At 43.0% G+C, this 20,119-nt stretch overlaps 3 protein-coding genes across 4 annotated transcripts; 1 reads left to right on the top strand and 2 right to left on the bottom strand.

Moving 5' to 3' along the window:
- Window positions 1–25: 25 nt before the first annotated feature.
- Window positions 26–11,318, top strand: gemin4 (gem (nuclear organelle) associated protein 4). The gene is made up of 6 exons (XM_086125072.1): window positions 26–211; window positions 832–2,814; window positions 3,484–3,643; window positions 5,397–5,667; window positions 6,807–7,478; window positions 8,600–11,318. Exons 1-6 carry the CDS (start codon window positions 202–204, stop codon window positions 8,819–8,821), a joined length of 3,318 nt encoding a protein of 1,105 aa, XP_085981198.1. The 5' UTR covers window positions 26–201; the 3' UTR covers window positions 8,822–11,318.
- On the bottom strand, window positions 9,070–13,182 carry LOC147197750 (TLC domain-containing protein 3A-like). 2 transcript variants are annotated; one of them, XM_086125074.1, is made up of 5 exons: window positions 12,467–12,733; window positions 11,032–11,115; window positions 10,213–10,429; window positions 10,009–10,104; window positions 9,070–9,933 (listed from the first exon to the last, which is right to left on the bottom strand). In XM_086125074.1, the coding sequence occupies exons 1-5, from the start codon at window positions 12,586–12,588 to the stop codon at window positions 9,676–9,678; spliced, it is 777 nt and encodes a 258-aa protein (XP_085981200.1). In that variant the 5' UTR covers window positions 12,589–12,733; the 3' UTR covers window positions 9,070–9,675. The 2 variants fall into 2 exon arrangements, with proteins under 2 accessions (XP_085981200.1, XP_085981199.1); XM_086125073.1 differs by having other exon boundaries at window positions 10,009–10,429; window positions 12,467–13,182.
- Window positions 13,183–13,271: 89 nt separating this feature from the next.
- LOC147197749 (TLC domain-containing protein 3A-like) lies at window positions 13,272–18,652 on the bottom strand. The gene is made up of 5 exons (XM_086125075.1): window positions 18,478–18,652; window positions 17,876–17,959; window positions 14,887–15,106; window positions 14,708–14,803; window positions 13,272–13,838 (listed from the first exon to the last, which is right to left on the bottom strand). Exons 1-5 carry the CDS (start codon window positions 18,597–18,599, stop codon window positions 13,575–13,577), a joined length of 786 nt encoding a protein of 261 aa, XP_085981201.1. The 5' UTR covers window positions 18,600–18,652; the 3' UTR covers window positions 13,272–13,574.
- Window positions 18,653–20,119: the final 1,467 nt, after the last annotated feature.

Raw genomic sequence — 20,119 nt, 5'->3', positions numbered from 1 at the left:
GATTCGTTGACCACAGAAAGCAGAAGCTTCTTTTCCGCTGCATGTTTGAAATGTTGACGTTTTTGCATTTGCGTCTTGTCTGTCGTGATGTACAAGTGCTGTTTATTTAGTTTCTAATAAACTAACTACAACTGTGTTTTGACACATTTTGGCTGCAAATCAAAATTTTGACCCAAGCCATTTTCAATATCCTACAAGATCATGGATAAAGGTAAGGTAATGTTTCTTAAAAGACGGGTATACGTAGAAGTAATGATTCACGTTTTAAACTTTTAAGTAAAAATAAAGATGTATACAGTCAAATTTTACTCAAGTACAAAAATAAGCAATTCCTAACGCCGATTATATGTAGGACGCGTTTTGATAAAATGAAGAAAAAACATTCTCTGCCTGAAGTCTCTGCTGCAATACTAATCGTATGATACATTGCAATTTGGTCAATGCTAACTACACTTTCTACGTAACATTGTGGAAACTATGAACATTTTATGTTTTGCTTTTGGAGACAGATGGAATGACTGGTGTCACACTTTGGTCCCATTTACTGTTTCAATATTGCAAGGACACTGGATCTGCTTTGTTTAGTTTTTAATTCAAAGTGTTACTTGCTGATAAATCTCGTACAACAAAAGCTTATTATTTTCTACCACATGCACTCCACATATCTATCATTTCACTGGCAAACACAAATCCACTTATTTAATACCGAATGCTTGACATTCGTATGAATACATTCGTCATTCATATAAAAATGAGTAGTTCGTGTAAGAATTTGAGGAGTCTTTCATTGGAATAAGCCTGCCCGATTTCTGTCTTTTTTCCCCTCTTCAGACTGGGCCATCCTTCAGGGATCTTTCCTCCTGGCTGATAAGTTGTGTCTGCCCTCGTCTTTGAGCTCGCTCCAGAAATGTGACTGGCACAAGGTGGGCAATCCAGTCCTGGCCGCCATGAAAGAAATCTGTGACAAGGAGGATGTTGGCGGTCTCCACAAAGACAAGGCTGCCTCCTGGAGGAAACAGTTAGTTTGTGTCGTGTGGTTGAAGTTGTTGAGCAAAGAGCACGGACAAGACATAGAGGAGACATGGAAGGAGAGCCCCTTCTTCCCTCTACAGAACTCCCTCCCAGAAGTCAATTACACTGTCCTGATAGAGCTGCTCAAATCCTTGTCCGCTGCAGACACATTTGCTCATTTTCTACTGTGTCTTCCTCGGCGTCAGATGTGTTCTGAACTGGAAAGATTGTCGGATCATGTGAAGAGCAACCTCGTGGATGAAGATGATGTCCATTTCTTTCTTGAGTTGTGGTGGCAACTGTGGAAAGGAGAGGAGCAGTTTCCAGAGGGACAGGATAGTATTGCAGTGTTGTTTGCTTACCAGGTTGCTCATCTTACTTCTCAGACGGCTAGTTTGACTCATCATGCTGCCAAAAGGCCCAAACTGGACTCATCGGTGTTAACAAACCACACTGACGTCCTATATGTTCTCCTTAACACTCTCACAGATATGAAAGATTTCATATCCAAACCAGAGCACTGCTTCCAGGCTCTCTCCAATTGTCTTGATGCCCTTTACACGACTTTCCTCATTGAGCAATCAGTCATCCTTCCAATCAAAGACAAGATGGTCTTCCTATCCAAAGCCGTGAGCATCAGAGAGAAGAACAGTGGCAAGCTGAGTTCAGAACTTATAGAGGAGGGTCAGCGAGACCTCCGAGCCTCTTACACCACAACCCAGTTTCAGCCGAGCAGATTGAGCTTTTATGAAGCCTTAAAGAGGGTGTCGGAGCTCACTCAGTTCTGGCAAAACCGCAACTTGCTGAAAGCGTGTAGCAACTCTCCTGTCAGCTACACTACTTTCAAACTACAGCAAAGTGTCCACAGAATGCTGTCGGCACTCGAAAAAGCCGACATGAGAGGAGAAGAAGAGGCCGAGAAGAGTAAACTTCGAGGTTTACTGGCATCACTGGTTTTCCCCATGATAGAGAGTTCCTCTGAGGTTAGTATGAGAGTTGCCATGACCATTATCAGCCACCGGCTGGAGGACTCTCACAAAGTCACCGTGTTGTATGCCGGTGAGGAGAGCTGGGTGGCTTGTGACGAACAGTGGCTGGACTTCCTCGAAAAGCACCAGACGGCCTTCCACCGGTGTGACGCACTGATCCAACTGGCCTCCACCCTCACGAGGCAACTCCACAGCAAGAACTTCTGTGTGAGCCGGAACAGGAGGCTGCTCAAAGTTGTCACGGCCGCGTTCACTGCGCTGTCCTTGGAGGACAAGAATCAAGCTTTGGTCGCCATTCTGAAATCATCCAGCAAGGGCTTCTTCGGATGCCCGGGCGGCTCCGCTCTGATGGCCAGTTTTGAACAGGAGCTCAACATGGCTTTCAACTGCATTATCCAGGGAGGAGGCGGAGCCTCAGCGGCGGAGGGCAACCTCAGCACAGCCGTGTCTCTCGTCGCCAGAGTGGCCTTTCAGAACCCTGAGGCGACTTTAAGATCCTGCTGCCATTCTGCCGTCTTCAATAAAGGGGCGTTTTCTCTCATGAGTAGGATCCTAAAGCAGTTGCCCGGCCTCAGAGGTTTGACGGAAAGCAAAGAGGAAGGCGAAGGCAGAAGAAATCCGACACGTCTACTCTGCAGGTGTCTACAGGAAGTAATAAGCACCAGATTGCTCTCAGACAATGAAAAGGAGCAGTTCCTTCAGTTTGCGACTCTGTTGATGGTGCCAGCGGCGACGGGTGAAGGAGAAAGAGAGACCCTTCTGTCGCCTCAGGAGCTAATCAATACCTTCGTCCTGTCTCATCTAGCACGCTCAGGTGAGTTTTTGTCCATCCATCCATTTTCTATATCCACTTAAGAGGCACAGCATTGGGTGAGTGGCGAGGGCAAACCACGAAATGGTCGCCAGCCAATAACTGAGCACATGCAGACAAAATGACCATTCACAACTATGAAAATGGGACAAAAGCAGAACATGCAAAGTCCACAGAGGAAGGCCGGACTCAGAATTCCAACCCTGAACCTTTTGACCCGTGAGGCAAACGTGCACAGACTTCTATATGACTGCACTAAAAATTGGCCCCTCACGGCTGAAGCCAAAGAGCAGCCATCTCACGTTGCCACTCTTACTGACAATTGACTTTTTTCCTTGACTTCTCATGTGAACATTTTTTTTGGTCTACTATGACGAGATGATTTAACATTTGTTACACAGACATAGATCATATCATAAATGTCTCGGCTGGCGCAAACATCCGAAGAGTCTTTTGACAGAACACAACAGAAGCTACCGTCATTTAACAAATAATGAACCTGACTATGAATCATCTTGAACTTACATTATGTATGGCTAAGAGCTCCCAAAGTGTCATGGCGGTTTATGGTTGCAGCTTGTATTAAATCAGTCATTTGTTTTCTCTGTGTTTTTCCATTTTCCGATGCGAAATGTCCATCTCAGCATGTGCCCCTTTTTACATTCCCTCCAGGCAACGACTCAGTTGATCTCAAGCTGAGCCTGCAACTTCTCCATGCTGCCTTGTGTGTGGAGAGCCGGGAAGTAGACTCCTCCTCAGCCCACTGGATGCTGGAATGTTCACCCTTTCCTTTGCTCTTCATCCTGGCTCAGATGCATGACCAGGCCCTCAGGTTGATCGCAAAGACTTTCGTTTCCAAATGTACTGTATTTTGTGACCATCAGAAACCGAAGACCCCCTAAATATAGTTCACCAAAAAAGGAACAGAACAACAACATCACCAAAAAAAAAAAACCAAGGTCACGTAATACACGCACACATACAGGCAAGGTTTAGGGCAAATCTGACATTTAAGGACCAAAACTGTCAGAAAACAGCATCAATCGAGTAACCCCAGAGGGGATGGTAAATTGAAAAGCGGAGCCTGAGCAACAAAGAAAAAGTCGAATAAAAATAAGGGAATTACAGTGGGCCTCTTAAAATATAGTACTGTACTTGGAGGGGTATAAATGATAGAATTAGATTTTAAAAATTAATAATGATTTTAAAAACGTTGTCAGCTCCCAACTAATTTCAGTATTAGGAAAAAATATGAGGTGGTTCTTATGTAATGGTCTAATAACTTCTTCAGATTGTGAATTCCGGATTTGGCCAGCTGTAAACTATACCGTTAATTATCAAAAGAATTGAATGCTTTGTTAATACTGTATATATAACGAGTTTCAGTTTTTGAAGTGAACTTATCAAATAATATATCCACAATTTGTTGAGATGCACCTGCATAAAATCCCATCGCCTTTATAATTTTACCTTGTTGATTTTTTTTTTTACATGAATTTCACTGGTCAGCAGCAAATTTTAATCATAGATGGCCTCATGTGTCCCTCAACATATTTTTGATGCTGAGTTGCAAAATGTCTTTACTCCCCCCCCCCCCCCCCCCCCGACTACAAAAGGTTTTCGAGATATTTTCATTTTTTGTTTTGAAGTTTGACCTACAAAAGCTTGTGCAATATGGATTTTACCTTGTGTTCCTCCCCCGCCCCTAGCCCCCAAAATCCAAATTAATCCATAAATATTACTAAATGTATGACTGCTACATTTTATTGTCATTATACTATTATTATATTATGAAAAACAAGGGCAGATTCAGAATGAGCACAAAAAAACCCCCCAAACCTATTTTTGGCACATTTGTTGACCAGTGCTATATTTTTTGCCAATATCATCTTCTTGGGATGCTGGTCACCTACAATTGCCTACATCATCAGTTGAACAGATTATGCAAAATTATTATTATTCATTATTAATATAATCAATTCAGTATTCGGTTCAGTTTTTCGTGTTTTCTCAGAAAAAAAGAGTCTTAATATTTCTTTTCGGAATGTGACAATATATAAGTGTCCTTGGTCCCCTGAAAGGTATACAGTAATCCCTCGCTATTTCGCGGTTCGTTTATCGCGGCTTCGGTGCATCGCGGATTTTTTCAAACGTTCATAAGTCTGCAAAAATCTGTGTCTAAGTGTTGTTTACTATGCGGGCTAGTGTGTGCGCACTCTGCTCAAGCGCGGAAGGTCCACGTGGGGCGTGTGTGTGTGTGTGTGTGTGTGTGTGTGTGTGTGTGTGTGTGTGTGTGTGTGTGTGTGTGTGTGTGTGTGTGTGTGTGTGTGTGTGTGTGTGTGTGCTCTGCTCAAGTGCAAAGGCCCACGTGGGGCAATTTTTAAAAATATACTGTATATGTTAATTGGTCGCTACTTCGTATATGTATTCTTTTCAGTCAAATGCGACAACTTTGAATGGAAATGGAAATTGAAAAAAAAATGTTTCTGAGTTGCTCACAGACATGGACTGTAAAGATTCAGTGACCCTGAAATTCCGACCAATTGACCCTGGTCTTGGTCCCTGACCGTTTTGTCTTTCCCAAGGTGTTGGGAGCAACCACCCAAGGGCGCAGTGCTCCGTTGGTCCATGGAAACCAAAGAGCTGCTGACCTCTGTGTTGATCACATTGGCACAGGTCGTTGGTGCCCAGGTGGAAGCTGCCCCAAGTCGCTGGTCCAGAGCTCTCTTCTGGCTACACGATAAGATGAAGGGCCTGGACTGGACGGTTTACTTCCACCTGAAACCCGTGTGGGGTGAACACTTCAAAAATGAAGTTCCCTCATCTCTGTTGGCAGTGTGTGAGCTTCCCGAGCAGGTGGGAGTTTGTTTGAAGCTGCTTATGCTCTTGTAAACACTTATTTTTATGGGCGGTATGGTCTCAAAATAAAATCTCCCAATTTTTTTTACACACCCAACAGAAAATCTGATGCTCACTCAGCTAAAGTCTCGCAAGACTTAACATTGTATTTTTCCCAAAAGGACAGTATTTGACCAATTTTGAATTGCTGCGACTTCAGGGCCACTTGGCATTAGACGTTGATGTTGATGGCGGCGCGGGTACCCACAGCGGCTCCTCTCTCTCCTGTGGTTGAGAGGAAAGAAATTTCATCTGTGCTCTATGTTGCACATTTGACAATAAAGTTGACTTGATGTTAGACTACCGTAAATTAGATTCAATTTGAAAGCGGCCTCTAATAAATAAGATCAAGGAAATGTAATACTATGTGGGTCAAAGTTGATCATTTCAAATAGGACATTCTGAGAGAATATACCGTATATGCCCGAATATAAGACGCTGTTTTTTGCATTGAAATAAGACTGAAAAAGTGGGGGTCGTCTTATATTCGGGGTCTAGACATTATACCCATTCTAGACGCTAGATGGCGCCAGATATCATTGAAGCGAATGCTGAACTTGACTCCCCAGGCCAAAGTGAACCCCTGCCACGAAGAATAAAAATAAAATTAGCGGTAGCACGAAGAAGAAGAAAAAATAGCGGTAAGAAGGAAAAGAGAAGAAAATAATAGAAGAGATAACAGAAAATGGAGAAACGTAGTGACAATCTGGAGAAAAGTGGGTCGAAGATCGGCCAGGTTAACCGGCAGCTGAGGAGAAGTTGTAATTTACATTTCAAAAACCAGAAGCCATTCATTTATGAATGTGATTGCACTTTAGATTTGAATGAGGCAAAATAACATGCTTTTCCGACTCAAATATATTGTTATAATCATTTGTTTCAGATGTACTGTAATTATTTTCTGTATAAAAATTAATTTGGTGTTCACAAAGTCTTTTTTTCAAACTTGAGTCTTGAAAAAGAGGGGGTCGTCTGATAATCAGGGCCGTCTTATATTCGGGCCAATACGGTACTTAGCTCCAGTCAACTGTTGTGATGCACATGTTTGTTCAAATTGACCTTTGTCGCATGCGTGTGTGTCTCTCCATCACTTTTAGGAGTGGACGGGTGTGAACCTGCCGCAGTACGGACAGGGGACCGGTCTTTTGGCGTGGATGGAGTGCTGCGCGTTGTCAGACTCCCTTCGGTCCACCATGTTGTCTTGTCTGGCTCTGGACCAGCGCCAGTCGGAGCACGTCAACATGTTCAGTAAGGGCCTGCTGGTGGCGTTAACCCAGACTATGCCCTGGTGCACTGTCCCCCAATGGAGCAGATTACTTGGAGCCTTAAAAGGGCTGATCACCTCCAATCGCCTCCATGTGCCTTTCTCACTGGAGTACGTGGACTTCCTGCCCCTCCTAGACTTGAGGACATTTTCCTATGAACTCAGCCTCTCGGTCCTCATGCTCCGAGTCCTGCAGCTGCTCTGCGGATCCAGCTGTTGCCACTGGCTGACAGGAGACGGCTGGGCTCATGTTGCGAGATTATATGCCCACACGGTGAAGGAGGTGATGAACTCGCTGAGGGCCAAATTAGCCCTGCCTACATCAAGCCTTCCGACAGTCTCGTCTCAAGTACAAAGCGAACCAACGACAGACAAATCTCAGAAAATGTCCCAAGACTGTTTGAAAGATTTCAAAGAAGGCATGCAGACCACGGGCGAGCAAGTTCCCAGTCAGGAGGTTCTTTTCGTTCTCAGTCAGGTCTTTTGTCACATTCAACACGTCCAGGTAAGAAGCATTCATGATCTGTGATGAACTTTTTTTTTTGTTTGTTTGGATCAGAGAATGTCATCTTCTATAGAACAGCCAGGAACGTACCAATAAATTAGAATATTATTCAACTTGTTTGATTTCAGTCACTCAGTACAGAGTGAAAACGAGATATAGATTCACGACACGCAGAGTAAAATATTTCATGGTCACACATGATTCCGGCAAAACCCCGAAATTCACCATCTTGAGAAATTAGAATATTACTTCAAGACAGCAAAATTGTTCGGAATATAGAAATCTGAGCGGAGAAGGCCCTCATTTTCCCATGTTAGATGAAAATGTAAGTTTGAACTGAATTGAGGAAGCACGCTATAACATACCCTTCATCCATCCATTTTCCGAACCGCTAGATCCTCACTAGGGTCGCGGGGGGTGCTGGAGCCTATCCCAGCCGTCTTCGGGCAGTAGGCGGGGACACCCTGAATCAGTTGCCAGCCAATCGCAGGGCACACAGAGACGAACAACCATGCGCGCTCACACTCACACCTAGGGATAATTTAGAGTGTTCAATCAGCCTGCCATGCATGTTTTTGGAACGGAGCACCCGAAGAAAACCCACGCAAGCCCGAGGAGAACATGCAAACTCCACACAGGGAGGCCGGAGCTGGAATCGAACCCGGTACCTCTGCACTGTGAAGCCGACGTGTTAACCACTGGACTACCGGGCCGCCCCCATACCCTTCATCTGTTACTCATTTGTCTTTGTCATAAAAAGGGGTCTAATTTGACGTAACATGAACTCTGCAAAAAAAAAAATAATAAATCCTAATTCACGCCACCCCAAAAAAGTAATTGGCTTTAGATCCCACAGGACTGTATTAAAGCGCTTTTTTTCCTGTTCGATCAGGCTTTGGACTGAGAAGTGAAGTTCCTCCTTTCCTTTGCACCCAAAAAACACCTAAACAATATTGTGAGCTATTCAGCAAATATCAGATAGCTTTCCCAAAATAAATTGGGACTTATCAGCAAATTTGCAAATGCCAAACCGCACATACACAGTTCCTGTTTTATTCTGCAGTGATTATTTATTTTTTTTGGTTTTGTTTTCTTCACCGACCGACTCATTTTGTTGTTAGGTGATGATGCCAGGTGGCCAGAGTGAGCCTCTCTTCCTGTCCAGCCTGGAGATCCTCAGTCATTACCAGGCCATCATGGGCGCTTTCCCTGAGAGCAGCAGCCCGCTGGAAAATGAAAACAGCAAGCACTTTTTCAACACCATCACGGATAACCTGGCCAACCAGGAGATGAAGTCCGTTCTCCAGCAGAAGATAGCTCAACTCACGTTATCTCCTGCGTGACGTCCTTGCCATGTTTTTTTATTTTGAATTTTTGCTCACATGTTAATGGCTCAGTTTTGCCGCAGTTGTACTGATGACATGTTTTCTTGCGGGAAAATGAAGGCATGGGTTTTGAGTTTGGGTGAAATGAATGCCAGTTGTTAACAAGGCCTTTTTGTGTTTTATTGCAATGCACCTGTTGGACTGTCAGCTAATTTGTTTCAAAGGAAGTCTTTAAGAAAATTGACAAAATTCACACATGAAAACAATCCCATTGCATGCCTTTTTATTCAAGTGCAGCATTTCCCCAGCCATTCATAATCAAAGTACTAATTGTGCGTTAGCAAAATCTCATGACACACCACCCAAAAAAAGTCACCAAAACTTCGTATTGAAAAAAAAAGAAAAAGAGACGCTGTTGTTTCACTTGACTCACAAAATTCACTTACCGGTACTTGGTAGGAAATAGGTATTCAGTGGGTTACACACACAGATCCGCCCCCGATCTGACAAATCCTACACATGACTATAAAATATGGTCAAGTTGTTGTTGATGAAAATGTTCAGTTTGACGGCCATCAGATAATCAGGCTGCTGCTGAGTTTTGTCATGGTGGAGAAATTGGTCAGAAAATGATCCCGCTCCAGTTTTCTTGAATTGGCATTGTAGTGTGAGTTTCCAGTGAAGTTACACTACTCACAAAAAGTTAGGACTATTGCACTTTTGTTTGACATTTTAAGATGAACCTACGTATAACCTTAACCTGAACAAATGTCGACTTTTGATTGTCCCACTGTCCGGTGCATTTTAGATTCATGCTGAAATTTCACTCTGAAATTCCCACGATAGTTCCATTTTGGGGAGCATGGTTGGTGTTAGTCTTTCTTATGTCGGAACACTCGCTGAGCTTTCTTCAGCTGGAGGTAGAACCAGTAGACCTGAGGCACAAGGATAGCCAGGTTGCCGGCATTACAGTGCCAGGGCAGGTGGGACGGCACTTTGTGCAGCGGAATGCCAAAATCCCGTCCGTACTTCCAGTACATGTAGGGGAAGATCAAGATCCGGCACATGATGAACGTGATCAGAACTAAGATGCTGTTGATTTTGTGCAGCCTAGTGTTCTCCAGGCCCACCTGAATGCGAGATCGGAGTTGCTTGGGTTAACCAACTGCCCAATGCAGCCCCAATGAGACGGGCGAGTCGAGTACCTGGACGATGATCTTTGAAATGGCAACAAAAGCGACGCTGAGTTCTGTGATGAATAAACATCCGACGAAAAAATCACCCAGTCCCCTCCTGTAGAACTGAAAGACAAGAATGAGGATAAATGACGTTTTCTGAATATCCACAAAAGTGGAGTGAGTGTTCAAAGCTGGCCAACGGATCTCATGTTTCAGCACATGAATTCTTACCATGCCAACGGGTAGGAGAATACCAAGCACTCCCAGGTGATGAAGCACCGTCAACCAATAGTGGGAGAGGAAAGCCTTCAGTGTCATCAGAGAGTGCTTGTTGTACATGCTGTTCCCTCTGAGCCTCTGAGTATGGTAGTGGCTCATGTAGGTGGCGTACAGGTCGATGGCCGAATAGGGATATCCAAACACCAGAAACTCGCTGAGCACCCAGTGACTGTGTATGGTCAGAAGAATTGACAAGAGTGACTTCAATTCCGTCGACCATATTGCTCTTGTAGAGGATCAAATCCAGGAGAGAATCACACAGGTTAAAAGGACACTTGAGAAGGTTGAACATTGGCACAACATTTTGGATTTATTGACATCAAACATGAGTTCCGATGGGTCATTCCACGTGTTCCACTTCAAATCACCAAGCAGATTTTGGCTTTAATGAAACTTGGTGTACTTGAAGATAGTGGTGGGACAACATTAAATCTCACATTTTAGGTCAATCGGAACAGGGGTTTCGAAGGGCAATATAAATAGAGTTGGGTGATTGTATGATTGACGATACTGTATAAGCGATGTATTCACAGTGATTTTGATTGGACAAGTTGTCTCTGGTCCCTACCATGACTACCCGTAAGACATGGAAGTAGGAGAGGCGGGCGTAGCCACCTTGCTCATTTAAAGAGGGCCCTTTAAACATTGTTAGCTTTTTTTCTGCAAGCTAATATCGTTCTTCTTGATAACAAAAAATATATAAAGTGTACATAAATTGAGCTTGTTACTGAAAAATGGACCATTCCGGCTGGATGATCCCTTTAAAATTACCTGTCTGTCATGATGCGCTTGCATGACATTGCGGTGATGACTCCTGTTGCAGTAGCCAAGGAAGCGTGGATAGCATCAAGGAGCCTGAAAACAGAAGCAATCACCAATACATCCCAGAGAACAGTTGACAAATGTTACTTGAAGCACTCTTATTTTCCTTCGACAACATTTTATTATACATAATGAAATGAATGATCAAAGTACGAATTTCATACTCATACTCCATTTTCTGTAATGTCTATTTGAAGCAATGTGCTGGTTTGATTAATAAATGGATAGAAATTGAACATGTTGTTGTTGTTTTTTTAATCTGATGAAGCAATTAAAGGTGGCAGACTGGCCGAGTGGTTAGCCCTTCCGTCTCACAGTGTAGAGATCAGGGGTTTGATTCCAGGCCCGGTCTTCCTGTGAGAGGTTTGCATGTTCTCCCTGTGCCTGTGTGGGTTTTCTCTGGGTACTCTGGTTTCCTCCCACATTCCAGAAACATGCATGGTCTAAATGTTCCCTAGGTGTGATTGTGAGCGCAAATGGTTGTTCTTCTACGTGTGCCCTGTGTTTGGCTGGCAACCTGTTGAGAGTGTACCCTTCCTACTGCTCGAAGACGGCTGGAATAGGCTCCGGCACGACCCTTGTAAGGATGAGCGGTTTGGATAGTTAATTAAATGAAAAGAAAACAATGAATCGACTATCCTCCCTTGTTTCTTTCTGACTTTCGGGTTGAGTGAACGCTGGCGCGTTTTGGCTGCCGCTGCTCAACCCGTATTGTTTTGTGTTTTTTGTTATTGTAAAGTGTCCTTGGGTGTCTTGAAAGGCGCTTTTCAATAAAATCTATTATTATTATTATTCAAGAAAAATGCTAGCTGTAGCCCTGGAATTGAAAACATCACACCGAATCCACGTGATTGGTATTGATACACGATTGGTATCAGCAGCTTAAAACCCTGATCGGAAGATCCCTATTAGCTCGCGCTTGGTTTAGGAAAAAATAACTTTCTGGTCACGATGAGTCCTATGTAAAGTTGTAAACAAAGGAGGGAAACTATTTTGTGTGCAGTTTTGTTCTCGTGCCAAGTTATCACACGCGATTGTACATAATTGAAAGAAACAAAAAACAAGTACACTTACGGAGAAGAACGACTTTTGCCTGTATAATATTTTGCCTGTTTTTATTTCGATTGAATACAAGTATCAGACTGTACTTCTGCTTGGTCCAGTGTGCGTAAGTTTGCCACTGTTATTGAGAAAAAAATGACTCGGCTGCCAACCAATAGCAGTGCAACAACAACAGGCTACTACGATGTGCAGTGTGCCTCCCTCAAACTCGGACCCGACAAACACGAGCCGAGTATCGACTTTACGGCCACATTCGTGTGTCGAATTAACCGGCGCATGTTCATGCGTGAAGGTGGCACAAATGAACTCGTCCGAGACTGACCTTTCGCTGACTATCAATACATCCGCGTCACTCCAGCGCGTGAATGTCCCCCTGAATACTTTTCTGAAGCCGACGTACAATCCAGCAAATGTCACGACTCCACAGGCCAAAGTTTTAATCATGATAATCGATGGTGTTGACTTTACAGCATAAACAAATCTATCTTTTAATAGCAAAATAACAAAAGAGTCGCTGCTTCAGTAGTTCAGTACTGAACCAGGGGGGCGGCAGGCGCGAACGGATGTGAAATAGGAGGACACCCATGCGTGTTTTCACAATAAAAGCAAAATAATAAATACTATTCCTTCAAAATAAATAAGGTTTTTACGTAATGTTTCGGAGATAGGTGTTAAATTGCTAAAAGTCAAACAACTTTTAATAACGACATCATGACTACTAATCAGAGGGGCCTCCATTTGAACAAAGTAGATACTGTAGTTTCAACTTGCATAGCTCACTCACTGTTTTTCGTTGTTTATCCTGCTTGCCTCCACTGGCTGTTGATCCAACCTTCTATAAAACTTATCCTTTGAGAAGCTGCGGGCCTCACAAAAGGTTTGCATGCATTTCAACAGAAACTCAAGCTTCCCATAGCTCTTCAGCAGTTCCGATCTACTGATTACAATTCAGATTGGATTTTGGATGAACCCTTTCATGCACCAATAATGATAACCTGTAAACTGATAAGCTGTCCACTGTAGTAACCGTTGTCCAAGAAAAGGGGTAATTAAGCAAATATTTCACATCAGAGATCTTTTGCATTTCATAAGGGTTGGCTTGACTTTCAAGATGTTTTTCACGTGGATGTGTTTACTGAGACCGTGAACCAGTATATTTATTTACTTTTTTGCACAGAATCATGAAAATCATAAATACATGCATTTTTTTAACTCACGAAAAAAAACTATTATTCATTTTTCAGAAAAGTGCACTGTGCTGGCTGTAACAGAAAGGCAGACTAACAGTGCTTAGAAAGGTGCACAGTAATGTAAACTAGTTCATGTCTGAGTTGTAAACAGTGTTTTTTTTTTTTTTTTAAGAATAGCTGCACTTACACCACCTTGTGCGTCTCAAACAACTCTATGTTAAAAGGGTGGTCTGTTTGGAGTTAATTTAATTTCCTATGTTTGTTGTAAAGTCGCTTGGCTTTCTTCAGCAGGAGGTAAAACCAGTAGATCTGCGGTATGAGGATGGTCAGGTTGCCTGCGTTGCAGTGCCAAGGCAGATGGAAGGCTACTTTGTGCAGTGGAAGGTCAACTTGCCGCCCGTACATCCAGTACATGAAGGGAAAGATTAAGATCCGACATATGAAGAACGTCAAGAGGACTAACACGCCATTGATTGCGTGCAGCCTGGTGTTGTCAAGGCCCAGCTGGATCCCAGACAGGAGAGGAAGAGTCAGACAGATGCAAAAAAAAATGCATTCATGCCACATAATAATATCATCAGCACAGAACGAAAGACTTGCAAGGGACTGCCATCCCTTAGTATCTTGGAATAGGATTGGAATTAATACACAAAAATTAAGAGATAAAAAAAATCTCAATAGTCATACACATCCATCTTTTTAAGCATCATCCATATTTTCTGTTCAATCAGGGTTGGGACCCGGGTAAGCAGTCCAAACAGAGGTCCAGCCTTTACTGGTCACTTTTTCACTCATTTTCACAGGGTATTGCAATGGCCATGCAACAGAAATAACATCCATCCATCCATCCTTTTTCAAATCCATTTATCCTCACAAGGGTCGTGGGCGTGCTGGAGCCTATCCAAGCTGTCTTCAGGGTTCACCCTGAGCTGGTTGCCAGGCTATCGCAGGACACAGATAAACGACCAACCATTCGTGAGTACAATCACACCTAGGGGCAATTTAGAGTGTTTCATCAACCTGCGATGCATGTTTTTGGAATGTGGGAGGAAACCGGAGTACCCGGAGAAAAGCCACGCTGGCACGGGGCGAACATGCAAACCCCACACAGGAAGGCCGGAGCCAGAATCAAACCCTGCACCACTGCATTGTGAGGGTGACGCGCTAACCAGTTGACCACCGGGCCGCCCACAGACATAACATTCACTAGTTAAAAAAAAAAGGGGGTGGGGACTCTAAAACGGTAAGTCAATTAAAACTCAATAGCATTTTTCTTTTTAAATTCTGTGAGCAACTTTGTTCTTTTGTTGTTGCAGTGTAATCACATCTTATTTCAAATACAGTAACCCCATTGTTGATGGTGTGCTGAGTACCTGGATGAGGATCTTTCCGAAACAGAGAAAAGGTGTGCTGAATTCTGTGATGAAAAAGCACCCGATGAAAAAATCGCCTAATCCTCTTCTGAGAAACTGAAAGACACATGTAAGTGACATGAGTGTTCAAAACACACAACGAGACCGAGCTTGTGTTTCAACACTAAATTCTTACTTACCAAAGCGATAGGCATGAAAACCAGAACCAGTACCAAGTGATGGAGGACAAGCAACCAGTCCTTGGAGAGGAAACCCTTGATTGTTCGCTGAGAGTGGCGGTTGTACAGGCTGGTCTGAGTTCTGAGCCTCTGAATATGGTAGTGGCTCAGGTACATGGCTAAGAGGTCAGTGGTCATATAGGACGAGCCAAACAATATAAACTCATTGACCAGCCAGTGACTGTGTAGGGTGAGAAGAATTTGTTCACAAAAGAATACTGTTACAAGACAGCATAACAAGTGCAAAAGTATGCGCCACACATAGGGCTGAACACTTAACTAAATTCGTATTGAAATTTTAATAATGCAGGAGATTGCAATTTCCAAATCGAGCACACACACACACACATATTGATTCATATAGTGTCTATAGCTAGGTTCAGTGCTTAAGAAGGGCTTTGCACATGCTCACATATTGTTTCGTGAAACATGAAAAGTTGATGTGGTAAGGCCACTTTGTTTGCATTACTGTTGCCATCAGACTTACTGACTTATGTTTTTGCCGCACTTGTTTGGTGGAATTTTGTGAAGATGTTGTGGTGAATGCTTAAAAGACTGCAAGTCAAATACTTGGTAAGTTCACAACTCTGACTGAAGTGTATAAACTGTCTTTTATGTTAATTCATGGTTTATTTGCATTTATTTTCAAATAAGACTAATGTATAGACCCCACACATTTACGTCGAGTAAATATGATTTTGTAACACAGATTCATTTATAGTTTGTGTGTGTTAAAAAAAATTAAATGGGAAGAGGACCTAGAAACCCCCCCACCACTGATTAAATCAAGATCGCAATGGTAAAAGCAAACAAATAAAACAAAAAATACAATTGGCTTATTTTTCCACATGGTTCGGCCCTCATTGCAAATCAGGTCTCAATGGTTCCAGTTGTAGCACACAGAAGCAAGGCCCCACAAAGAAGCATGAAAACAATAATGTCATTGCATTTTCCAAAGAAAATATGAACACAGAAATGCCACTTATACAAAGCACACATTTATGAATCGAACCCTGTATGCAGTCAAACCTCCAAAGTCACTTTCCATTCCACGATCCTGGTTATTCTAACGAGAAGAAAACATTTTCTGTAGGGCAGCACAGCGAGTGATGGTTAGCGCGCCTGCCTCACAGTTTCAAGGTTCAGGGTTTGAATCTCAGTTCAGTCCTTCCTGTGAGTTGTTCACACTGACACACCTATGGACAGTTTCCTCTTCATTTAACTCAGTGCTTCCAAATAGTGGGGCGCCCCCCCCCCCTTGGGGGTGCGAGGCTCTGTCAGGGGGGGCGCATTTGACCTCGGGGAACATGCTTTTTATTTTTTTATTTAGATTTTTTTTACTGTCCTAGAATAAAGTGCAGTTACACCTCCACAATATTAGGGGGCAGTGGCGCTCTCATTGGCAGAGTGTGCGCAAGGAGCATTCGAAGGGAGGAAATATGACGAAGCGTATGTAGCGCTTGGCTTCACTGTGACAACGGTGGGAGACGAGGAAAGACCGGTACGCTTCCTGTGTCTAAAAATGTTGGCAGCGGACAGCATGAAGCCAAATAAATTAAGGCGTCACTTAAATACATTGCACCCCAATCACGCTGATAAGCCGCTTCAGTTTTTTCAGCAAAACGTGCCGAATATTGCCAACAATCATCTCGCTTTGTGACTGCTACTTCAGGAAACTAAAATACAGGTCCCAGCTACACATTGAACAGGAGCCGAGAGTTGCCGTGTTCTGCTTCAAACCTCGCTTCAAAAAGCTGTGCATTGCAAAACGTGCTCATTGTAGCCATTAACCATTACCCCCTCCCTCATACATTCCCTTGTTTCACCGTCTTCATTGTTTATGTCTTGTGACCTGTTGTAACTGTCATATGCTTGTGCAGGAGTTTTTTGCCTCACTCAAATTATCCTCAAATGAGGGTAGTTTGAGCGTGGGGGTTTTTTTCTCCCCCTCTACCTCCCTTGTTTCTTTCTGACTTTCGGGTTGAGTGAACGCTGGCGCGTTTTGGCTGCCGCTGCTCAACCCGTATTGTTTTGTGTTTTTTGTTATTGTAAAGTGTCCTTGGGTGTCTTGAAAGGCACTTATAAATAAAATATATTATTATTATTATTATTAATCCAGACATCATCTTTGATAAAAAAAATCAGCACAAATTATATAATATATATATTTTGTTTTGCAGATTCAAGTTTTTTAAAAATATTGTGCTCCTGAGTTAATGTTGGTGATCATTTTGAATTTTTTCTTAGTTTTTGATTTTATGTAATTTTATTTTTCAGTATCATATGGTTTAACATGGTCAGTCAAAAAGGATTTAATTTAAGGGGGGGGGGGTGTTTTCTTCTTCCTACGGGGGGCATGACAGAAAATAATTGAGAAGCACTGATTTAACTGAACATGCATGTTTGTGGCATGTTGGAAGAAGTCAGAGAAAACCCATGCAAATGCAGAGAACATGCTAATTCCCACACAGGAAGAGTGAACTTCACAAAAGCAGACCTGTAGTTTACATTTCTGGAAACATTTCACAAATTTGTTTTTTTAAAGATTCCAGAAGTCGCGAAAGCTTTTTTTTTTTTTAAATACAACCGCACTACTTGTTTTTTGTCAGCCGGAGAAGCAGGTTCAACAAGTAGACTACTCGTTTAACTTGAATACAAGTGAGGTGCACTTTTTTGTCTAGTATTCAGCTGGTTCTGAATTCGCCATTAACTCAAATGAAACTGTAATTTTGTAAACTTGAATGTATTTGCCATTTAACATTACATATCTTTATATGTCCCACTAATTTATCCTGATAGTCTGTCAAAATACTGTATATTGAAAAAAAATCTTGCAATCGTCACTTGCACTGATTAAGCGATTTGTATTCATCAGAAAATGTTTGGTTACATTTCTAATTTGACTGTGGAGGTTCCACTGATCCACTCATCCCTTATTACCTGAAATTACCTGTCAGTCATGACATTCTTGCAAGATGACACTACTGTGATTCCAGTTGCAGTCGAAATGCTAGCGTGGATGGCAGAAACAAACCTGGAATCAAAAAAACAAACAAAAAACCCCCAAAATGCATTACTTCATCAACTTCTTTTAAGATTGGCCAATACAGAGGGTCCTCTGCCCTCGACATACGACATTTAAGGGTTACGAATGGCGCGCAATGAACTTTTGCGCTGTGAGGCATTAACGTAGGTTGCGTCTTCACGCGGCACGCTCAGTGAAAGCCCCACTTAAGATGTATGGACTTCAAGCCAGTGTAGTGGTCATGCAGTTCTATTTGCCGTAATTACGAGTTCGTTGTTGTGTTGGTATATGTAATTGTTACATTACTTACGGCGCGTCCAATTTGTCTCACGTCGCCGTAAACCGAGCACCTCTGTGAAAGTATTATTTTGCAAACTACACATTGACAAGCAATTTTAACCTTTATTATATAATCTTCTCGAAATCAGAAAATCGATTTAAGACGTTCGCGTTGGTGTTTTAAACGGAAACGCGAGGAGGAGGCTTCAAGTGGTACCTGTTTCAATGAGGTTCCAACAATGACTGACCTTTCGCTGACGGTCACTACGTCTGCGTCGTCCCAGTGTCTGAACTTGAACTTGAGTATTTTTCCCAGCCCGTAGAAGAGGCCGGGAAACACCACGGCGCCACTAACCAAGGAAGTTAACATGATGCATGCGCCCTTCGTGTCGTCCGACCGCTCAATCGCGCTCAGTACAGGGAAGCTGTGTCGTCATCATGCGAGACCGCCTCGAACAGGTATAAACCATTGCTGATATACGTCACCAGTCCGCCATATTGGATGTGGCATTCTACCCTGGAAATACAGGACTGCACTCTACCAATCCCGTGTGATAAATGTGATACCACGGTCTTAATTGAAGTTAACTAAGATGTGCGCCAAGGGGTTCACAGAGGAGGGAAGCCAAACGAAAGCAAAAGAAAGGTCACAGCAAGATAATGACCAAGCTCAAGTCACCAACCCAATTTTCTGCGCCAACTAGGCCTAATCCATCAATCCATCCATTTTCCGATCCGCTTCATCCTAACAAGCGTCACAGGGGGGTGCTGGAGCCCATCCCAGCTGTCTTCGAGCAGTAGGCGAGGGACACCCTGAACCAGTTGCCAGCCAATTGCAGGGCACACAGAGACAAACAACCATCCGCGCCCACACTCACACCTAGGGACAATTTCAAGTGTTCAATCAGCCTGCCAAGCATGTTTTTGGAATGTGGGAGGAAACCCGGTGAAAACCCACGCCAGCCTGGGAAGAACATGCAAACTCCACACAGGAAGGCCGGAGCCGGGATCGAACCCAGGACCTCCGCACTGGGAGGTCAACGCGCAAACCACTGGACACCGGGCCACCCTGAGGCCTAATCAAACAGAAGAATACGTACTATCACAAACAGAGAGACAACTAGTATTTTTGCACTAATGTTTACTGTGGTCTGTTTTCTCTGTTTACACCACAGTCACCCCGTAGAACTGGTGCGACAAACAAATTGGTGTACAATTAAACGTTGCTTTACGAAATAGAGAAACATAAAATACAAATGAAATATTGGCCTTCTAGTGAACAGATGGGAGTACTTAGATATGACTTATTCAGCTTCGTAAATACACTTCATTTGCACTCCTCGCATGACGTCGAGCTGTCCACTATGACACTGTTGCGTGCAGTTTCAGACTTGTGCTAGCAGAAAACAGGAAGTGCCCTCTAACTTAAACTCGCAAAATGTACCCTTTTAATTTACCTTACAAACTAAATATTATTAACAATGTAGTCCTACAAATTGCACAAAGATTACAGGAAAAGGAAAACAATGTACATACAAAATAAGTTGTGCACCATGTGACTCCAATTAACATAACAGCAGCTCAGTCTAGTGACAAAACTAGAAGGTACACATACAGGTAAACACAACTGTTACAAACCACCTTCCTGACTGGTGAACCTTAAGAGTAACACCGTTACACTGAAGTCAATAGAAAATGTGAGACCTGCCGAACTGGGCCTTTGGATAATGAAGCATCTGCAGCACTTACCTTTTGAAGTATTTCAGTGTACGGTACATCGTTTGTCGGAAAATGAAGTGCGCTACATAGTGTGTGCCAACTGCGTGAGAGGTTTCTCACCTAAGTAAAAGAGATGCAGATTGTCTAAAAGACCAATTAATTGCGAAAAGC

The sequence above is a fragment of the Hippocampus guttulatus genome, chromosome 12, assembly GCF_054856545.1.
Source record: "Hippocampus guttulatus isolate MCC_2025c chromosome 12, RoL_Hgut_1.0, whole genome shotgun sequence".
NCBI classification, from domain to species: Eukaryota; Metazoa; Chordata; class Actinopteri; order Syngnathiformes; family Syngnathidae; genus Hippocampus; species Hippocampus guttulatus.
The sequence above is the reverse complement of the archived record's forward strand: the minus strand, read 5'-3'. Positions and strand labels throughout refer to the sequence as shown.